At 53.2% G+C, this 21,120-nt stretch overlaps 2 protein-coding genes across 6 annotated transcripts in view; one reads left to right on the top strand and one right to left on the bottom strand.

Moving 5' to 3' along the window:
* PDHA1 (pyruvate dehydrogenase E1 subunit alpha 1) overlaps nt 1-21,120 on the bottom strand; it is an 80,347-nt gene that overhangs the window by 41,480 nt on the left and 17,747 nt on the right. The window lies entirely within an intron of this gene.
* MAP3K15 (mitogen-activated protein kinase kinase kinase 15) overlaps nt 1-21,120 on the top strand; it is a 91,174-nt gene that overhangs the window by 67,035 nt on the left and 3,019 nt on the right. For 2 of the 5 annotated variants that reach the window (XM_058658625.1, XM_058658621.1), the window contains exons 14-25: nt 70-157; nt 2,261-2,394; nt 4,213-4,340; nt 5,445-5,575; nt 5,811-5,916; nt 16,002-16,159; nt 16,934-17,135; nt 17,609-17,909; nt 18,100-18,247; nt 19,447-19,632; nt 20,007-20,109; nt 20,749-20,941. In XM_058658625.1, the coding sequence (XP_058514608.1) occupies nt 70-157; nt 2,261-2,394; nt 4,213-4,340; nt 5,445-5,575; nt 5,811-5,916; nt 16,002-16,159; nt 16,934-17,135; nt 17,609-17,909; nt 18,100-18,247; nt 19,447-19,632; nt 20,007-20,109; nt 20,749-20,941 (1,878 nt within the window). The remainder of the gene's footprint in view (nt 1-69; nt 158-2,260; nt 2,395-4,212; nt 4,341-5,444; nt 5,576-5,810; nt 5,917-16,001; nt 16,160-16,933; nt 17,136-17,608; nt 17,910-18,099; nt 18,248-19,446; nt 19,633-20,006; nt 20,110-20,748; nt 20,942-21,120) is intronic. The other 3 variants (XM_058658623.1, XM_058658622.1, XM_058658624.1) reach the window with 3 other exon arrangements.

Here is a 21,120-nt window from a genome sequence, read left to right as displayed (position 1 = left end):
AGGACAGGGAAAGGTAAGGAACGAGAGTGGTCCTAATGTGCACTGCCTCTGTGACCTGTGCTGTTCCAGGTTTTTCACTTTGGTCAAAGAGATGTTAAGCACTACAGAAGATAGCACAGCGATGCATGCAAGAGGTGCTTTCGGAAGCATCTTTCAGGTGAGTCATGGAAGACATGTACCGTGGGAAAAGTTTCTCACTTTTTTTTTTCAAGATTTACTTACCTATTTTGAAAGACAGAATTCACAGAGAAGGGAAGAGATGCGGAGAGAGTTGTTTCATGCGCAGGGCACAGTGGCCTGTGCTATGCCGGGCCAGACCAAGAGAACTCCGTGTGTGTCTCCCACATGAGTGGCAAGGCCCTAAGCACTTGGGCCGTCTTCAATTGGTGTCCCGGATGCACTAGCGGGGAGCTGGATTAGCACTGCAGCCACCAGCCTTGAGCCACTGCACCACAAAACCAGCCTCATCACTTTGTCTTGGTGCTTAAAGAAAATGTCCCATTTTTCAGAGGAAAATCCTTTATTGGGTATATTGTAAAATACTTGTTTATGAACCCACCAGCCCTAACTATCAATTTCTCCCCCAAATTTAGTGCATCTCCGTAGAAAACTCCCATTACTCTGAGATCTACTGAGGGCATTCAAAAAATGGGGGCGGAGACTGGAGTGAAATTTCCTTTTAGGGACAATCTGTGGACAAGTTCTTTCTTAAGCTAATTAATAATAATTGAGACTATAAAAGAAATCATTGGGCATGTGGAAGCAACCTTTTTCATTTATACTTAAAATTACTTTCATTATCTTTATTTGAATTTCAGTATTTTTTAATGACTTAGTTATTTGAAAGGCGGAAAAAAAGCTTTAGGTGTCTCATCAGCTGGTTGATTTCTGAAATGTGTGCCATATCCAGGCCTGGGTCAAGGCAAAGTCAGGAGTTGTGTCTGAGTCCCTTATGTTGGTGACAGGGACCCAAACACTGATGCCATCGTACCCCTCCCAGGATGTGCATTCAGCAGGAAACTGGGATGGCGAGTGCAGCTGAGACTTGAACCCAGGTGCTGATTGGAGATGAAGGTGTCCCAAGGGGTGTCCTAAACCATGATGCCAAACAGCCACTACTGTACATAGTGTATTAAATAGAACAATTTTGAAATCATGTTTAAGGAGGTAGAGTGGTCATAATCTTTTTGGGACATCATGGTTGCTGTCCATAGTTCCTTCGGCATCATTTTACACATTGTTGAATCTTACACTGTAATTCAGATTTGCCACTAAGTCAGGCTTTCCCAGTGATTGCAATTTATTAAAATTGTGCTGTACTTGTAAGATAGACTGAAAGGAATTGCTAGAGGTTTCTTTCCAAAATATATCAGAGATTGATTTTAATAAGTGTATAAGAATCCTTAGAATCCAAGTTTGTTGGAGAAATGAACGGAGTGTAGGCTGGCATGAGAGTTCCACCGGCTAATCCTCCAGCTCTCCCTTCCTCTCCCATCCTTCCCTCTCTCTCTGCCTCCCTCTCTTCCTCCCTTTCTCTTTGTCTCTACTCTCCCCCTCCTTCCCTCCCTCTACCTTCTTCTTCCCTGCACTCCCTCTCTCTGTCTCCCTATTTCCCCCTCTTGTGCACCTATTGTGATTTTTACTTGCCTTTCCCTGATGGCCAGTCGTCCTGATCAGTTGATCTTCAATCAACTGTTTCACTTTCATCAACTAGTTCACTACCCAAATGGTCACAGTGGCTGTGCCAGGTTGAAGCCAGGAGCCAGAAACTCCATCTGTCTCCTGGGTGGTGGGGTACAGGGCCCAAGTCCTTGAGTCATTGCCTGCTGCCTCCCAGGGTGTGCGTTAGCAGGGAGCCGGAGTCTCCCATCAGGAAGAACTGAGCAAAAGTGTCGTTTGGGTCCTGGCACGTTAACCACCTGCCCCTTTAGCTTCAGCTCTCCTGTCAAAAAGACTTGTTTCTGACACACTGCTGAGGGATCATGCAGGAAACATGTGTTTGCAGTGTTAAAATGGAGAGAAAAGCTGAACCAGCAATACTGCACTCTTTTCTTGAATCCTTTCCTCATGAGGTCATCCATCTAGAAATCTTACCACTTTAATGTCATAATTTAATGGAAAAACACATTACATAAGAATGATGTCTTGGCCTGGTGTTCAGGTGTTACTTAGAATTTTTTTAAATGGACGAGTGGCACTGGGCCTTCGAGGGTGCTTTTCCACTGTGTGTTGTGAACTTGATGTCCGTGTGTCTCCTCAGTATGAGTATGAGTTGGATGCAGTCGGCAGGAAAGTTGTTTTGGGAAAAGGCACATATGGGATTGTGTATGCCGCCAAAAATGTGAACAGTGGAGTGCGGATAGCCATCAAGGAAATCCCGGAAAGAGATGGCAGGTAAGTAGGTTGGCCTTCTGGAACCTTTCACGCTCTGCAGCTGTCATCTTGGGGCCCCACATGCTGATGCTGTAGAGGATTCGGGCTGGGTGGGTCAGGGAATGTATACCTCATTCGTGGCACAGGTGATGTACTTGTCTTTCTGTGTGGGACAGCTATGTTAGGGAACCAGAACAGCTTCCTGTGGACATGGGGACATAGGGATTGCTGAGGGTCCAATTTCAAAGGAAACTGTGTAGTTGTGTTTCTGCTCATTGCCTGGGTGTAAAGTTTCACACTTGTGTTCAAACAGTTTTTTTTGCAAATATTTAAATTGAGCTGTGATTAAATTGAGCTGTGACTTGTTGGGATGCATCATTATAAGAAAAAAAATCAGACTTTTAAAAAGTATTATTTTTATTGGAAAGGGTGATTTACAGAGCAGGAGAGACAAAGATCTTCCATCTGCTGGTTCACTCCCCAAATGGCCACAACAGCTGGAGCTGAGCCAATCCAAATCCATGAGCTAGAAGCTTCTTCCAGGTTTCCCACATGGGAGCAGGGTCCCAAGGCTTTGGGCCATCCTCTGCTGCTTCCCCAGGCCACAGGCGGGCAGCTGGATGGGAAGTGGAGCAGCTGGGACACAAACTGGCGCCCATGTGGGATGCTAGTACTTGCAGTTGAAACATGAGCCAGTTGAACCATTACACTGGACCCCAAATGACTCATTTTAAAGTGAAAGCATCCAATGTTTACAATTTAAACCCCCCTTTAAACAAAACAAAACAAAAACAAAACTTCACTTTCAACCTCCTCCATGCATTTTGGGTTATTTTTCTACCATCAGTACAGCTAATCAAATTATTCAGCATTTTCTGATTTGCTGAAATGTTAACTTCATTATGAATTTGCTCCACACATCTTCCCTCCCACCCCTTTTATTCCAGTTTTTGTTTATCTATTTGCCAAAGTCACAGCGGAGGGAAAAATAGAGAAGGATCTTCCACCCACTGGGTCACACTCCCACATGGCCACAGTGGCTAGCTTTGAACAGGAGCAGCTGGGCTTGAAGTGGTCTGATATGGGATGCTGGTACGCCCGGTGCACTGCACTGCAGTACCAGCACTCTCTGCACTTGTTTCCTAAGCAGCTGTCCAGTGCCGCTGTATAGAAATAACGTCCACAGTCGTGGCTGCAGCATCAGATGCAGAACCTGTGCTGTTGACAGGCTGTGGTGGGGCCTGGTACTCATGGGATTGGACAAATTGCCCTCCATCCTGGGGCCACTCAGGAATGAGGGCTGGATCACAAGGGACTTCAGGACTAAGAGCTTTTGTGCAGCATTCTCTGCCTTTGATGGAACAGTGTGTTAGGAAGTGTGGATTACGAGACTAGGCCTGATAGGATCTAGTTCTTTTTCTTCATTTCACTAATGGGAACAAAATCCAGGGCCAAGGAGCATTCAGCAACTTCCCCAAGGACACATGCGAGCAAGGCCGGCACCCAGCTCTCTGTATGCTGTCTCCTGCTCCTGTCTCAGCTCTCTGTATGCTGTCTCCTGCTCCTGTCTCAGCTCTCTGTATGCTGTCTCCTGCTCCTGTCTCAGCTCTCTGTATGCTGTCTCATGTAGCACTTTTGTGGGATGAGGGGAATTGCTTGCATGCACTGCCTACCTCTCTCCCTCATCTTAAAGATTACAAGCTGAGTGGTCTTACAGAAGGAAAAAAAAACCTCCAGGAAGACCTGGGACCTGTGTCAGGGCAGTCTGCAGCAGGTGTAACACAGGTGCCAAGCCCCTGGGATTGGGCAGGTGATGCCAGCTCTGTTTTTCCCCACCAGGTACCCCCAGCCTCTTACAGAGGAGATAACCGTGCACAGATACCTCAGACACCGCAACATTGTTCAGTACCTGGGCTCTGTCTCCGAGGGCGGCTACCTGAAGATATTTATGGAACAGGTGCCTGGAGGTGAGTAGTCCCGTCTGTAAGAACAGCACGCCTCTTAGGCGTCAGAATGCCTTAGTTTGAGAAGTTAGATGTTCACTTTCCAAATGTCTGTCTGTCTCTCTCTCTCTCTCTCTCACACACACACACGCACACACACACTCTTTCCTGTAGCCCTTGGCCCTTTGTGCCCTAATCAACTATGTAAAGATTATCAAAATAAAATAACAATTACAAAAGAAGAGCTGGAGAAGAGGGGGACGCAGGTCTTGAAAACAGCCTTACAGAATCAAATTGATGAAGATGACGCTCGCTTAGAGGAACTCTGACGGTCATGTCTGGAGCCAGATGCCTCTCTGTCTACAAGCTGGACAACTTTAGGCAGCCTACTTTAATTTGCTGTGTGCCTTCAGTTTTCTAGCGAAACAAGTGTTGCAGTTGGAGTAGTGGCAATTATTTTGGTAGTTGGAGTTACAGTTATTGGGATAATAGCCGTCTCTGGTGGGATGTTGGCCAGATTAAATGAGAGAGTGTATGGCCAAGGACCGATAGAGATAAAGGTCAAGAAGTGTTTGCTGAAATCATAGTAAACATCATAATTGGCTTTTGACAATATTTGAATACAACCATGAGATCATCCCGTTAGAAGTGCGATGGCAGAGGAGCGCAGCCGTCTCCATCTGCAAGAGCCTCCTGTCTGGGTCTGCCCCACCTCTGACATATGGAGGTGAAAAATGTGACTTTAACCCAAGCACAGTGGCCAAGGCAGTTTCATAAAGCAGCAGGTATGGGCCCTGAGGTGTCGGGAACACCGGCCTCACCTCCCACGGTTGGAGAGCAGCACTTCCCCTCTTCTGCTGACCTTGGGTAGCTGCACAGACTAAGCCCTAAGGGATCACAGGGCTCCTTATTGCTCCCACCCTGCCCCCTTAGGCCCATGTGTTGACTCCCTGCACTTCGTTCACCGCCTGTGGCCACAAAGAAGACACACTTCACATTCAGGCCAGAGACAATTCCATCATCATAGAAACAGCTCCGGAACATGAGTGATGGCGCCTCACTCTCCTTCCCTAACCCCTTACACTTGAACCTGTCTCATCCTCACGCACCTCTGTTGTTAATTTCTAGGAAGCCTTTCTGTTCTCCTGCGGACGAGATGGGGGCCAATGAAGGAGCCCGCAATCAAGTTTTACACCAAGCAGCTGGTGGAAGCCCTGAAGTATCTCCACAACAACCAGATAGTGCACCGAGATGTAAAGGTACCTGTTCCCCTGTGCTGCTGCTGCTTTGCTGTGTGTGGCCGGCCACGGGAGCCCAGAGCACAGTGCTAGCCTCTTGGGGACTCGCACAGGGCACAGCTGAGCGCAGGGCTCCCCCAAGTGTGCAGTCTGCTCTTCTTAGTGCCTTGGGACACTTGCCCAAGGTCCAACTCGGTTTCACGCCCATTTGTTGGAATCTGTCTGAGCTGGGTGGGTTTTTTTTCTTTCCCTGCAGGGTGACAATATTCTGGTGAACACATTCAGCGGAGTGGTGAAGCTCTCTGACTTTGGAACCTCAACACGTCTTGCAGGTGTGAGCCAGTGCACGCGCACCTTCGCAGGTAAGCAGGACAGAGTTTGGCACGGGGCAGCTGCTTGGAATTAGGCTTTCTGCACGAGCTGTGACCACTCCAGACTTAGGGTCTTGGGTACTTTTTCAGTGCCTGGTGGCCAACTGATGCAGGAGCCCCCAGCTTTGCCATAGGGGGGTGCTCAGCTGGCTGCCCGTGCTGGCCAGGTGGCCCTGTTTTCTTTTTTGATCTTGCAAATGTGGAGGTAGGTTGAGATTTCCTGAGCATTGCCAACCCATCAATCGGACGCTAGCACCTGGTGCAAAGTAGGGGTCATTCTGAACAGCGCTTGTCTCACACAGTGGCTCTTTTTTTATTATATTGTTTACAATCTTTACATAGTTAATTAGGGAAACAAAGGTTCAAGGGCTATAGGGAAGTGGGTAAGACCATTGTGTCCATATTGTTTCCTTCATGTATCTGAGGTAAAGGGGGATATTGAGGGAGAAGCCCCACCCAGTTTCCCACCCACCCCAAGTCCGTATGTGGGGCATGCTCTGAGATACTTGCTCAAGTGGTTTTGATAGTTCACCAGATATGAATCGCTGCCAATCTCGCCACTCCAAGCACGATGAGGTCGTTGAAGAATCTACTGATGGACATAGTCCATTATAGAGTTTCCATTTTCCAGTATTTCGCTGCCAACATATAGCTGAGGTGGTTGATTGACTTGTTCTTTCTTCTGTCTTTTCTTGGTTATGGTTCTGAGTCCGGCATTTCGATTGGGGAGATCCCCACAGAAACTTTGAGATATTCCCAGACCAGATTCTTGTGTGTTCTAGCAGGTGCAGGGCCCGGCACAGTCCATCACCACGATCAGCTGGTGGTTGCAATTGCTGGGTTGGTTCTGTTTTCAGCTCCGACTTCCACTGGAACCAATGGGTGTTGCAGTCCAGCCTGCTTCTGCCCAGCACATACTCGGCCCTCACGTAAACCAGTGGGAGTTGCAGCCTAGTCAGAGTGACCCACAATAACCCCCACCAGGCCCGCCCCTACCCTGGTTTGCCAGTATGTGTAGCAGACTAGTCCAGTCTGTCCCACATCCCATTTGGCTCTTGTACATGTTGATGGGTATTGAAGCTTAGTTCTATCTAACCAGCTCAACTATCCAGCCCTCATGGCTGTTGTTGAGTGCCTCTCTGTCTAGCCACCCCAGCCCCGTCCTAGTTTTTGTGCCCTCCTCCATGTGGGAGTGGTAACCTAAGAGGGAGGAGCCCACTATTTCCCTCCCAGGTTGCTCTCACTCCGGTATTATGGACTCTCCAGGTGGTTCTGTGGTTTGACTTGACAGAATTAGCCCCCGGTGCCAGCTTCTACCAGCTGATGCTGTGGCTAAGCCCAAACAACCCTCACCCACTCTAATTTTTGCACCAGTGGGAACAATCAGCCCAGCCTGGCTTTTCCCTGATCTAGGCCACATGCGGTACACAGGTGTTGTAGCCCTGCTTAGTCTGGTCTGTCCCCATCCCAGCCCACGCTCTCCAGTGGGAGTAGCTGTCCAGCAAGGGGACCCCCGCTTATTCCCCCTGCCGGCTCTGCCCCCTCCCTTCCTGGTTCTCACGCGTGCTGATTGGGTGCTGCAGTCACATCCGGTACAGGCAGCCTTACCTTGGCATTTTGTATTGTGCACTGGTTTTTGTCGCAACCAAACCTGACTCGACCCACACTCTGTTTTGGTGCTCGGATTTGCCAGTGGATGACGTGAACTGATTCAGCAGCCTGGTCTGCCCCCGACCCATGCTAAATGTATGCCAGTGGGAAACTTTCCATGGCCTGTTTTGGGCTGTTTCCTATCATGCTTCTTGCGCTAACCTGCAGGGACTGTGTCCTGCCAGAGGAGTTGCCCAGGCTCCTCCATCAGAACCTCTCCCAATGCCAGATTTCACACATACCAGGGGGTCCATGAGCCAGACCAACTCAGTTCACCTCCTGTCCTAGCAGGAACAGTGGCCTTTCCTGACTGGCCTTCAGCCCAATCTGGCTCTTGCTGTTGGGTGTTTCAGCCCAGCCATGGCTCGTCCATACCCACATATGGGTCACATATGGCTCAGTAGGGGTTGAGACCTAGCCTAGTCAGTCCCAAATCTCCCCTGGTCCTCCAGGACACCAGACAGTGTTGGGGTCTGACCCAGCCTGGTGCATCCAATCCCAGTCCACACTTGTGCCAAGGGAGACTACAACCATTTCCTGATCAGAACGCAGCCCCCATTCCAGGCCATGCGCCCCTTGGTGGGAACCTCAACCCAGTTAAGGTGTCCCCTTAGCTCCCCAGCCAGGCCTGTTCCCAGCCGTAGATCACGTGCATGCCAGTGGTTGCTCTGACTCAGCTTAGCTCAGCCCCTCACCTGTCCCAGCCTCTGCCTTAGACACTGTGGCTTTAGCATCACTGGCTCATGCAGACCAGTAGGTGCAACAGCCTAGCTCGGCATGACCTGTGCTCCATGCTGGTTTCTAGTTTCACTTGTGTGCTAAGGTTTGCTCAGTCCTGCCCGGTACACCCTGTTCCATTACCAGTTCACACATTAGCCAGCTGTTGGAGCTACTTTGCCTAGCTTGTCCGACCCCCAGGTCTGGACCGCATGTTCACCAGCGGGAGCTATGACTCGCTAGGGGCATTTCCCAAGTTCCTCCACTTGACCCACTCCCAGACCCAGTTCTCATACATGCCAATGGGTTTTACCTGTGCCTGGCACAGTCTGGCCTTCCATTTGGCCGTGTATGAGCTGGTGAATGTTGCAGCCCGGCCCACCCCGCACCCTATTCAGGATGCACTTTTGGGTGCTGCTGCCTTGACCAGTCCAGACTGTTGCGGGTTCCTTTACCTGTGATTGATGGCAAGCTTCTTGGTCACACCTAGCTTATTCCATCACCACCCCAACTCTTGAGCTAACCAGTGGGGCTAGAATTTCCACAGGTTGTGGCCCACACATCCCCCACAGAATCTACCCCTGGATATGGTTCTGGAGTGCTGGTTAATGTCATGACCCTGTCTAATGTGACCCATGTTGGGTAATAGGATATGCTGCTGGACAAGCCCCGAGCCTTAGCTTTTGCATAAACTGGTGTTCAGTGCTCAGCATTGTTCAGTGATTACAAGTTCTTCAAAGGAAGAGTTGCTGGCATTGGGAATGTTTAGGATTGACTCACATCCCAGAAGCACAGGGGGTTCAACCTGGAACTACCTAAGCAGCGATTCAAAGAACCAAAACCACAGAGCTTGCGTCCGGGCGGCCAGCAGGTGGAGCCTGGTGCCAAATGGTGCGCTGGCCGCCCAGGGATAGCTCACCATGTGCACATGGTGGCCGTCGTCTGGGATCCAGGCATGAGACGCCCCGTACTGAGGCCCACCAGCAGCCTCCAGTTTAAACCCCCAGGCCCTAGGTCGTGCCCCTCCCCAATCCCATTCACTGCCCAATGAGGGTGGTGAGTGGACCCCGGACCTACCCAGTCACGGAGACTTCCCCCCTCGGTGTACTCACCCCAAAGGGAGCAGCCCCCAGAGCCCAGGCAGGCCAGGGGACAGCTCACCACGTGCACATGGTGGCTGGCCTCACACACTGGCTCACACAGACCTTTTTGGTCTGCCAGAAAAATAGCTGGTTCCTTAGCGGGCTCTGGCCCTTAGCGCTGGCATGTGGTTCTTGGTCATGTGTCCATCAGAGAATGGTCCAGGTGTTGAGAGGAATCAGCAGCTAGCCTTATTGTGGTTATAAGACCAAGAATCAGCAGAAGGATGTGCAAAAGCTGCCTGTCACCTTTTGAAATTACCACTTAAAAGCAGCCATAGGGCCCGGCGGCATGGCCTAGCGGCTAAAGTCCTCGCCTTGAAAGCCCCAGGATCCCATATGGGCGCCGGTTCTAATCCCGGCAGCTCCACTTCCCATCCAGCTCCCTGCTTGTGGCCTGGGAAAGCAGTCGAGGACGGCCCAATGCATTGGGACCCTGTACCCACGTGGGAGACCCGGAGGAGGTTCCTGGTTCCCGGCATCGGATCGGCGCGCACCGGCATTGGCCCGTTGCGGCTCACTTGGGGAGTGAAACATCGGACAGAGGATCTTCTTCTCTGTCTCTCCTCCTCTCTGTATATCTGACTTTGTAATAAAAATAATTTAAAAAAAAAAGCAGCCATAGCAGAACCTTTGATCCTGGCTCACACATCGTGAACAGGAAAGATGTGCGCTCCCCGAGGGTCCCACGTAAAGTTCACGAAGGCTTTGCTTGAGCGGATAATGCAGCAGCTGATGTGCGATTGTAGCTTCTCAAAGACAGGTGGCTGTGCTCCGTCGCTGAGGTCCCGAAGCCCAGCAGCCGCAGCTCGGCTGCCCTCTGGTGGCTGATGTTTCAACTGTGAGAGATGAGCACATTGGTGCACTGTCAGCAGACATTTGCATTGCGCCATCCAGGGAGACTAAAAAGCAACAGGATTACTTCTCAGTTGGTGATGTAAGGGGGGGAGGGGGCTCCATCTCCAAGTGAGAACTTGTTGTAGCAGGGTGTCTCTCAGAGGGTCTTGAAGAGAATGTGTTGGAGTTTGGCTCACTGCTTGGGGTATGTGGAGAGAGAGATAGACACAGGTGAATACGGATGTGGAATTGGCTGGGTTTTTGCTCTTTGAGCATTGTACAAGCCTAACTGAAAAGTGCTTGTAGTCTCTTTGGAAGCCACCACTTTGCTCGGTTAAGAGAGGGCTCAGGATCAGCCAAGAAATATTTCAAAATGCGAAACCCTAACAGATTCTCTCAAAAATTAGCATCTCTGGGCCCGGCGGTGTGGCCTAGCGGCTGGGGTCCTCGCCTTGGGGGCCCTGGGATCCCGTATGGGCGCCGGTTCTAATCCCGGCAGCTCCACTTCCCATCCGGCTCCCTGCTTGTGGCCTGGGAGGGCAGTTGAGGAAGGCCCAATGCATTGAGACACCGCACCCGCGTGGGAGACCCGGAAGAGGTTCCAGGTTCCCGGCTTCAGATCGGCGCAGCACCGGCCCGTTACGGCTCACTTGGGGAGTGAATCATCGGACGGAGGATCTTCCTCTCTGTCTCTCCTGCTCTGTGTATATCTGACTTTGTAATAAAATGAATAAATCTTTAAAAAAAATAGCATCTCTGAGGAGGAAAACACACAGCCACACATGTATAATTCATTATTGCAGATCACACTTCTCAGCTAATTGCCTTGGGGAGGCATGGATTTTGCATTGCAAAATGATGTAGGGATGATGGAGAAGGAAAATGCCCTTGCATGTGTTTGCTGTGAACGGAGCGCTGCAGCAGCTGGATGGTGTGGGGCTCAGGGATGGGGGGTGACGAGGCCCACCCCGGACCCCAGACATGCCCTTGTCCTTTGGCCCCCACTGGCCCCTTACACACTGTGTGGGACAGCTGCCCTTGGCCTGTGGCTTTTCCAACCATCCTTAGGGAACAGAGAGAGCATCACTGGCGCTGTAAGGGACAAACGCAGCCAGGCAAGGTGCCAGGGGAAGGTGCTGCTCCATGCTTGTCATCCATGGCTGCCTCTGCCCTGCCTGTGGCAGCTCCGGTGGCAGGCAGCGCCATGCTCTCGCTCGGGAGTCTGCAGTTGCAGCTTTTCCCTCTGTGGCCTCCGTCCCTGCTCGCCAGCTGCAGGAGGAGAGCCGGGGGCAGACAGTCGCTCCTGGCTAGCCCTGCTCTAAGCTCTGAGCATGCTGCTGCCCATCGCTCTTGGTTCTTATGGAACCTCTGGCTTTCATTCCCACAGAGGGACATGGGCGTGGGCCGGTGACCTGGCCTTCACCTCTTGTCCTCCTTCCCACTCACTGGCCCCTCACATCTTTTCAAAGATTGTTTTTTATTGGAAAGGCAAGTTGACAGCGAGAAGGGGAGAAAGAAAGATCTTCCATCCACTGGTACACTCCCCAAATGGCCACAATGGCTGGAGCTGCATGATCTGAAGCCAGGAGCCAGAAGCCTCTTCCTGGTCTCCCATGTGGGTGCAGGGTCCCAAGGCCTTGGACCGTCCTCTGCTGTTTTCCCAGGCTACAGGCAGGGAGCTGGATGGGAAGTGGAGCAGTCGGGACACGACCTGGAGTCTGTACAGGACCCCGGCACGTGCAAGGTGAGGATGACCCCTCGCTTTTTTTTTTTTTTAAAGATTTTATTGTTATTGGAAAGCCAGATATTCAGAGAGGAGGAGAGACAGAGAGGAAGATCTTCCATCCGATGTTTCACTCCCCAAGTGAGCCGCAACGGGCCGGGTTGCGCTGATCCGAAGCCGGGAACCAGGAACCTCCTCCGGGTCTCCCACGCGGGTGCAGAGTCCCAAATCCCTGGGCCGTCCTCGACTGCTTTCCCAGGCCACAAGCAGGGAACTGGATGGGAAGTGGAGCTGCCGGGATTAGAACCGGCGCCCATATGGGATCCCGGGGCTTTCAAGGCGAGGACTTTAGCCGCTAGGCCATGCCGCCGGGCCCTATGGCTGCTTTAGATGTCATTCAAGGCCTTGGTACCAAGGATATCCACCAGGCCAGTTTGACTGCCTTTGAGTGGAAGACCTTCTGGAGAAGACCCTAAGCCAATGTTTCCACCATGGCTTACTCATTCAGTGGCCTGGGTTCCCTAACCTTCAGCCCACTGTCGAGAGCATATGGCTGTCTCCCGGATCTGATGGCAGCCCCCTGTGTGCTGTGGAAAGATGCTGCTGTTCCCTCCGGAATCGGTCCTCCCTGCACCTTACTTCCATGGCTGAGTGTGCCTGACGAAGATCTCCCAACCCCACACCTGCTCAGGGGCTTGGGGTTAGGAAGTGACGCCTGTGCCAACAGGCCCTCCCTGGGCCATGGGAAGCTGTGCCCACCCTTTCTTAGCTATGCTGTGCTTTGCTTCATTAACTACCAAACTTGGGAGCTCTGAGCTCTGGTGGTATTAAGGGACCCCCCTTTTAAGTGTAGTTATCCTGAGTTGAACTCTGTAGCTTGGGAGAGGGGAGGCAACCCAGCCTGGCACTGTCTGAGGCAGCTGCCCACCACACACACCTTCCCTGCAGTGTCTGCCTTCCCAACTTCCCAACACTTTAAGTGCTTACTCTGGATCTTGTGACCTCCCTGGGCATGGGGCCTGAAAGCTGGATGAGCAGCTTGAGATCCCCCCTCCTCCCTTGGCAAGCATTCACTGCCTGGCCCCTGCCCCACCTGCTGCCCTAACAGCCAGGTGGCATCTGGAAACCTCGGTTCAAAAAAAAAAAAAAGTGGCTCCACATCATGTCTTCTTGGCTGGGACCTGAGCAGTGCTGTTGGGCAGGTTGGCCAGGACTTTACAAAGTGGTGCACACACGCCTTGGAGGAAGTGAGCCAGGAGGCTGTGAGGCCCCTGACAGAGCAGATTGAAGGCAGCTGGTCAGTCAGTCTTGTCTTATTTTGTTTGTCTGATTTACAGAGAGGGAAAGACAGAAAGATCTTCCATCTGCTGGTTCACTCCCCAGATGGCTGTAACGGCCGAAGCTGAGCTGATCCAAAGCTTCTTCTAGTTCTCCCATGTGGATGCAGGGTCCCAAGGCTTTGGGCCATCCTTTCTTGCTTTCCCAGGTCAAAGCAGGGAGCTGGATGGGAAGTGGAGCAGCTGGGATAGGAACTGGAGCAGGTGGGATAGGAACTGGCACCCACATAGGATGCCAACACTTGGAGATGGAGGATTAGCTAGCTGAGCCATTGCCCCGGCCTCAAGTAGGCCAGTTTCTCGGGATTTCTGTAGCATCGTATGTTCCCCAGTGCTGATCTTGACCTGTTCTTCCCATCAGAACCTGTTCTTGGGTTGATGTTTGCTTCCAATAAACACACTGACTGACCATGTTCTCTGGATGAGTTGCCGTCACTTCATTTTCTGTTTCTGACTTTATCTTCAAATTTATTTGTATTGGAAAGTCAGATTTACAGAGAGAAGGAGACAGAGTTCTTCCATATGCTGGTTCACTCCCCAAGTGGCCACAACGGCCGGAGCTGAACCGATCTGGAGCCAGGAACAACTTCTGGGCCTCCCACACAGGTTCAGGGTCCCAAAACCTCAGGCCATCCTCTACTGCGTTCCCAGGCCACAAGCAAGGAGCTAGATGGGAAGTGGAGCAGCCAGAACACACAGCAGTGTCCATTTGGGATCCTGCCACTTGGATGTGAAGGATTAGCTAGTTGAAGCTTTGTGCCAGCTCCAGATGTTAAAACTTAACGAGAAGGTTGTAGTAGGTAGCTTTTTCATGGCTGCTTTTGTTTTGATTTATTTAATCCATAGAGCCCTTTGCATTAATGAACACCTCCTGCTGGCATGTCTGATTATCAACTTCCCTGAGGCCCCTTGTGGTGGCAAACGCTGTGCCAGACGCCAGAGAAAGGTCTGGCAGCTCAACGTTGCATTGTGTCAGGCATCACCCACTGGGCTTCTCAGCCATGTGCCCTTGTCCAGGCTCCTGCCCCAGCTGCCACCTTGTGGGGTCATGATCATAACAAGAGCGTGGTTTTCCCAGGCTGCTCCTTGCTGTCTGTATAGAAGGAGTTTGGTTGTGTTGCAGCAAGGATAACCACTTGGGCAGGCCTGTTTGAATTGGCCACAACAGGTGCTCCTGAGTGATGTCCAAGTAACTTTGATGTATAAACACACAGAAAATTGGGAGCTCCATGGCTCATTGCTGTCACGCTGGTTCCTGGATCACTCAGGCTGCTGACTGCCAATGACTGTGTTGCACGCTTCAGGAGACATCGTGGTAAGCGCTGGGCTCTGTTTGAGTGCTTTCCCTTCTGAGTGGTGTCAGCTGCTTGGCAGACTTGACAGGTGCTGAGGGGTGGGAGGCCCTTGGTCTCCTGTTGCCCTGCGCTGGTAGTTTCTAGTGAGGGTTGACAAATCCCTCTCTCGCTGCCTATGACTGAACCTGGCCAAGTTGTCGGAACGCATGTGGGTCTCTTCCAGTGGCCAACGTTTGTCCAGAAACTCCATGGTGGTCTGGTCAAAGCACTCTCAGAGCTCTTCTGCCATGTGATACCCCTCCTGCCTGGTTCTTGCTACCCCTTGCCCCCTGCTTGGCTTAGCAGTGTACTCAGAAAGCACTCCACCCCGGCTTCCAGCGCATTGTCCTTCACCCCATTCAATCTTAATGCATGCCTAAGCCTGTTTCATCATTCACTTCCCAGAGATGCAAGCCGACACAGCCAGGCAGAGGCCCTTGCTGTCCTGCGTGTTCTTGCTGCCCCATCTGATGAGCACTGCTAGGGATGAGCCTCGTTTCCTTGTCCCCACTGCCAGCCCCGCCGCTCTGCTGTCCATCCAGAGGCCTTTGTAGATGGCACTCCTGCTGCTCTAGTTTCCCTGGGTTCAGTATGCCTGGGCACAGGTGGAGCATCCCTGTTCTGAGACGCTGTGGAACCTGAAAGTCTTTGAGCATCATGAAGGTGATCAACAAATTTCTGATTGGGAAGCATTTCTCATTTTCTGATGAGGCATATTTAGCCAGTGAAGTTGGCGTAAATCTCCCCAAATCCAGAGTAACTCCAACAGCTGTAACACAAGTGGACTGGGTAAGGGATACTTGCCCTGTACGTGCTGAGTGGGCTCAGCCTGGACATGCTGCGGAGGGACCAGCAGCTGTGTCTCGATGGGCTAGGGGTCAAGGAAGGCACGTGCATGGCTCTGGCCAGGAGATGTGGAGCTGGGGGCTCTTTCATGTGGTGTGGAGTGGCAGGTTGGCATGCCCTGGTTAAGTCCTGGCTTCTCCACTTTGGATCCACCTTCCTGGTAATCTGCATCCTGGGAGGCGGCAGGTAGGAGGTATAGTGCTTGGGTCCCAGCCACGCACAGGGAAGGCCGGCTGTACTTCGGGGCTCCTGGCTTCTGCCTGGCTCTTGCCGCTGTAGACATTTGGAAAATGAAGCAGTGGATGTAAAAACCTGTCTTCTCTCTCGTCTTCCCTCCCCCTTTCATTATTTGAAAGCGTACAACATTATTATTATTATTATCATTATTATTCTTTTGGGCAGGTTGCGCCTACCATTGACGAGGCAGGTGGACCCCACTCTGCGTGCTTTTCTGGCCACGTGGCACTCACAGGCTCTCATCTTTCCCCAACAGGCACTCTGCAGTACATGGCGCCTGAGATCATCGACCAGGGACTGTGCGGGTATGACTCCGCCGCTGACATCTGGTCCCTGGGCTGCACCATTGTGGAGATGGCCACCAGCAGGCCTCCGTTCCATGAGCTTGGCGAACCGCAGGCAGCAATGTTCCAAGTAAGACAAGCGCGGCCCTCGAGCTTGCCGCTGGGGTGGGGAGGAAGGCATACGCTTCTGAGATTTCAGGAACAGGAAGGCAGGGGGTCATCACCTGCCAAGAATGTCCACGCCAAAGGAAAATTCCCCTCTGCCTTTTTTTTTTAAAGATAGATTTATTTAGAGTTAGAGGGAGAGAGAGAATCTTCCATGCACATCGCGCCCCCAGCTGGCCATGGAAGAAATAACAGGCTGCCTGCGGGAGGCAGGAAACTGAGCCAAGGCTTCAGCTGTGTCAGTGTAGGGCCTAAGGGGTTTCGTTCCCCCCTCCTCCTTCCCCTACTCTCCCTTCTCCTCTGTCTCTTCCTCCCCTTCCCCCATTTCTCCTCTCCCCTCTCCTCCTGGTTCTTCTTGAGCTGTTTGGACAGTTTTTCTGAAGATAGTTTGACTTTTGTAGGTGTGGATCTGAAGCCCTGGGTTGGGGTGGGGAGGAGGCTTGGAAAAGCAGGGGGAGGCTGTGAACCCCAAGCAGATACATTCTAGAAAGACTTAAACGCCTTTGACGGGAACCGCTGGGCAGCAGGACTCATTGTCCACATGCTCTGTCACTGTGAGATGTGGCTATTCAGAACCCACCATGGCACACCCACGGGAGGGACAGAGTCCCTGCTAGTCTCCGGAGGAAACCATAGCAGGTGCTGCCAGGCCGTGGCTGGCGCGGGAGCGTGGTGGTAGGCCTGCCGCGGCTCCGGCCTTGCTGGTACTCACACAGTCTTTCCCTTGCTCCGCCTACAGGTGGGCATGTTTAAGACCCACCCCAAGATCCCGAAATTCCTGTCCGCGGAAGCCAGAGCCTTCATTCTGTCCTGCTTTGAGCCCAGCCCCCAGAAGCGGGCCACCGCCGCCCAACTGCTCCAAATGGGCTTCTTGAGCCAAGTGGACTGTGCGGACTGGAGCGACCCGGTGTTCCAGCCCTTGGGTGAGGCCTGCCCCACTGGTAGGTGTGCCCCTCCCCAGCTGGCCTGGAGTGGCCCATGTGCCCAGAGGGTGTTTCTGGGAAATCCAGCCCAAAGTGAGCATTGATTGCTCGACAGAGGCACAGAGAGCCTCCCTGGAGGCGTTTGGAGTCCACAGCAGGGCAGGAGCACGGCAGGCCCAGGCTGCGGGGCCACCCCCGTGGGGGGCCTGTGCTGCCTGTGACCCTGGCTCGGGGGTGTCTTCATGAGGTTTGTCTACCACTGGCTGTCCTGAAAGCCCCTGAAGCACAGTGGAGTGACCCCTGGCAAAGATGCCCCTTGGTCCCCTTTCCCCTTGCGTGACTTGGGTCACAGGCTGAGACAGTCACTCGTGGGCAGGGTAGCAGCTGGCCATCCCAGGCCTACATCTGGCTTACAAGTCCATGGTACAGGCGTGGCAGCCCGCCTTCCCAGCACCTGTGCCCTGCCTGGCTGAGCCTCCCCTCCCCCACAGAAGTCTCCCAGGTCCTGACTGAGTCCTCTGCAGCCCATCCCCTGAGCAGCAGCAGCAGTAGCAGCAGTAGCAGCAGCAGCAGCAGCAGTAGCAGCAGCAGCAGCAGCAGCAGCAGCAGCAGCAGCGACAGTGGCGAAGGCACTAGCCAGGGTGCCAGCAGTGAGGACAGCCGTGGAGCTGCTGGCGGCCCTGGCAGCATCGGGGTTAGCAGCAACCATGGCCCACAGCACGACTCCATCCCACCTGAAGCACTGTTGGAAGAGATGCAGGTGCCAGAGCAGCAGCGGGACCACCTGCTCAGGTACAGCCCGCTGTCCTGTCCCCGTGCTGTGCACCTGCCAGCGAGCTGGCCTTCCTCAGTCGCTGCCTGCCCTGCAGGGCAGTGGGAGCTGGGAGGGCCGTGTGTCCTGTGCCTGCCCCTTCCTCCGTGCACCCCTCACCAGGCATGGCCTCCTTCCTGTGCGTTCCTGCAGCATGGCATTCCCATGCAGCCCCTCCCACATGTGTGTCTGCCACAGGGTTCCAGAAGATGGTGTGTCCTTGTCCCCAGAGGACCGCGAGCTCCGGGCCATTCTATACCAACTTCTGTTGGAGAAGCAGAACCAGGTGGCTTCCAGCCTGCAGGAGTTCTTGGTCCAGGTACAAACCCTGCCCTGCTAGTGCCACCCACTCTTGCCAGGTGCAGCTTGCTGAAGGTCCAAACGGGGACCAGGGCTCATGCTGCTCTAGGGTACTTGCATAGGTACGATGAGCACCCTAAGTATTCCCCAAAGTCCTTCCCATCCCCAGCAAAAACGAAACACAAAAACCAATACTGCAATAATATGAATTTGCAGAATACTGCAGTGCTCTTGGGTATTTGGGGAGTGATGCTGCTCCCTGCTGGAGAAAAAGCTGCACTGCGGCAGACAGCCCGCCACCAGTGGGGCTCCCAGTCGCCAGCCTTCTTTGCAGCACTGGCGCGTGGCCACCTGCCCTACTCTAGGATACACCAGAGGTGCCCTCAGCGGCAGGGAGAACAGTATGGATGAAAGCATTTGCATTGACCCTCAGACATGGTCCTGGCAAACTGAGGCTTCCTCCCTGATTTTATTTTTTTTTAAGATTTATTTATTTTTTTTTTAAAGATTTATTCATTTTATTACAGCCAGATATACACAGAGGAGGAGAGACAGAGAGGAAGATCTTCCATCCAATGATTCAATCCCCAAGTGAGCCGCAACGGGCCGGTGCGCGCCCATCCAAAGCCGGGAACCTGGAACCTCTTCCGGGTCTCCCACACGGGTGCAGGGTCCCAAGGCTTTCGGCCATCCTCGACTGCTTTCCCAGGCCACAAGCAGGGAGCTGGATGGGAAGTGGAGCTGCCGGGACTAGAACCGGCGCCCATATGGGATCCCGGGGCTTTCAAGGCGAGGACTTTAGCCGCTAGGCCACGCCGCCGGTCCCAAGATTTATTTATTTTTATTGCAAAGTCAGATATATACAGAGAATAGGAGACAGAGAGGAAGATCTTCTGTCCAATGATTCACTCCCCAAGTGGCTGCAATGGCGGGAGCCGAGCCAATCCAAAGCCAGGAGCTTCTTCCAGGTCTCCCTTGTGGGTGCAGGGTCCCAAGGCTTTGGGCCGTCCTCCACTGCTTTCCCAGACCACAAGCCGGGAGCTGGATGGGAAGCAGGGCCGCTGGGATTAGAACCGGCGGCCATATGGGATCCCAGCACGTGTAAGGCAAGGACTTTAGCCGCTAGGCCACGGCGCCGGGCCCCCTCCCTTGTAGGAGGCAGCACTTACCCAATGTTCTGGGCCTTTCTGAGTCACTCTGAACATTGTGTGTGTCTAGGGCTCAATAGAGCTGCACCTCTCCATCAACCACATCCAAAGCATCATCGGGATCCTGCGGGACTTCATCCACTTGCCAGAGCGCGGGCTCATGGTGGCAATGATCTCAAAGCTCAAGACGGACCTCAACTTCCACAGCCTCGCCATCAAGCAGATTCACCTGGTCCTGTTTGCCTTCCAGGATGCAGTAAGTGCTGGCACGTGGCCCTGGCACAGATTTGAGGTCACAGGATTCAGGTACCATCTTCTCCCAGGGTGCCATAAGCTGCTTCTGTGTCCCGGCCTGAGCCCCAAGGCGGCAGATGCTGCTCAGTAACTCACGAGGAAGGGCAGGTGTGCACTGGGCCCCACAGAGCAGGAATGACAATGACCATGGACTTGAGCAGCTCAGTGCCACTCCTCCCCTGGAGGTTTTGAGTCCCCAGCATGTCTCAGGGGTCCTGTCAGAACAGGTCAGACAGAAATGCAGACGGGGGAAGCAGACGAGCCAGCCAGAGCTCGTTAGTTCTGAGATGTAGTCTAAGACCAGAAATGCAGTTTTGTGCTTTTATTTTATTCTAGGTTGATAAAATGTTGATGAAGCACTTAAAGGGGCCCTACTGGAAATTAGCAATGGACATCGTGTACCAGGCGGTGCAGGCCGCCATCAGCACACTCGTGCCAGGTAGGGTCCTGCTGCAGTCAGTCCACTTGGCTCGGGGAGAACAGAAGGTGCCGTTTCCAGGATGCTGCTTTTTCTTTCTGACTGTGGCTCTGCGCTCAGCATGATTCAAGGGCTACTAAGAGAGCTCAGTGTCACGTGTCCCCGAGACTGGAGGCAGCTGAGTGCCCAGACTAGGATTGTGACCTAGGAGAGAATGTGCGTGAAGGCCTAGAGCCCTCCTGGGACAGTTCCGTAGCCCTCTGCCGGGGTGCTAGGCAGACTGTTGGGTCCTGAGACGGCTCTGCTGCCCTAGCCGGAACGCCTCCTGTTGGCACAGCTGGCTGTTGAAGGGGCACTGCTGCCCAGCCAGGGCTCAGCTGCTCCTTGCTTGGCTGACGAGGCCTGTCCTCCCCAGAGGCACCTTTTGTAGGAATCTGTCCCAGCCATGGTCTGAGGTCTGGCTGCACCTTGGGTATCCCTAGCTAGCTAACTTCACACCCATGTGCCATGCTGGCTGTCAGCTGGGTAGGTGACATTTGTACTGTGGAGGGCCCGGTGGTGGCTCCCCTGCCAGGCACTGCAAGCTGTGGGCTGGGCGGGAACAGGCCCCTCCCTGGCTTAGGCCCCTGCTAACCTGGGGTTTCTTCTGTGACTTCATAGAACTCCAAAGCTGCTCTCAGTCTGCCTCTGCGGGACCAGACCAGATCGTGGAGCAGGTGGACAGGCTGCCAGGCAGTGGGCCTCAGGCTGACCCGACCGACGCGGCTGTTGGAGGCCATGGTGCCGCATCTGCCCTGCAGGGCCAGCTGCACTCGAACGTCCAGTACAACCACCTCCGGGAGGGGACCACCCAGTAAGGCTTTGTGGGTCTTTGGTCTGTGAGTGGGGTGGGGAACATAAGGAACTGGGCAAGGGGACATCCGTGGCTTCAGCTGCCCTAGCCCGGAAGAGGCGGGCTCCAGAGTGCCGGGGGCTGCCACAGGGTTAGGGTTTCTTGGCACTCAGCCCTGTTCAAGGGCACAAGCACCTTGA

The sequence above is a fragment of the Ochotona princeps genome, chromosome X (genome assembly GCF_030435755.1).
Source record: "Ochotona princeps isolate mOchPri1 chromosome X, mOchPri1.hap1, whole genome shotgun sequence".
Classification (NCBI taxonomy): domain Eukaryota; kingdom Metazoa; phylum Chordata; class Mammalia; order Lagomorpha; family Ochotonidae; genus Ochotona; species Ochotona princeps.
Note: the sequence above shows the minus strand (reverse complement) of the source record. Positions and strands in the feature narration are given on the sequence as shown.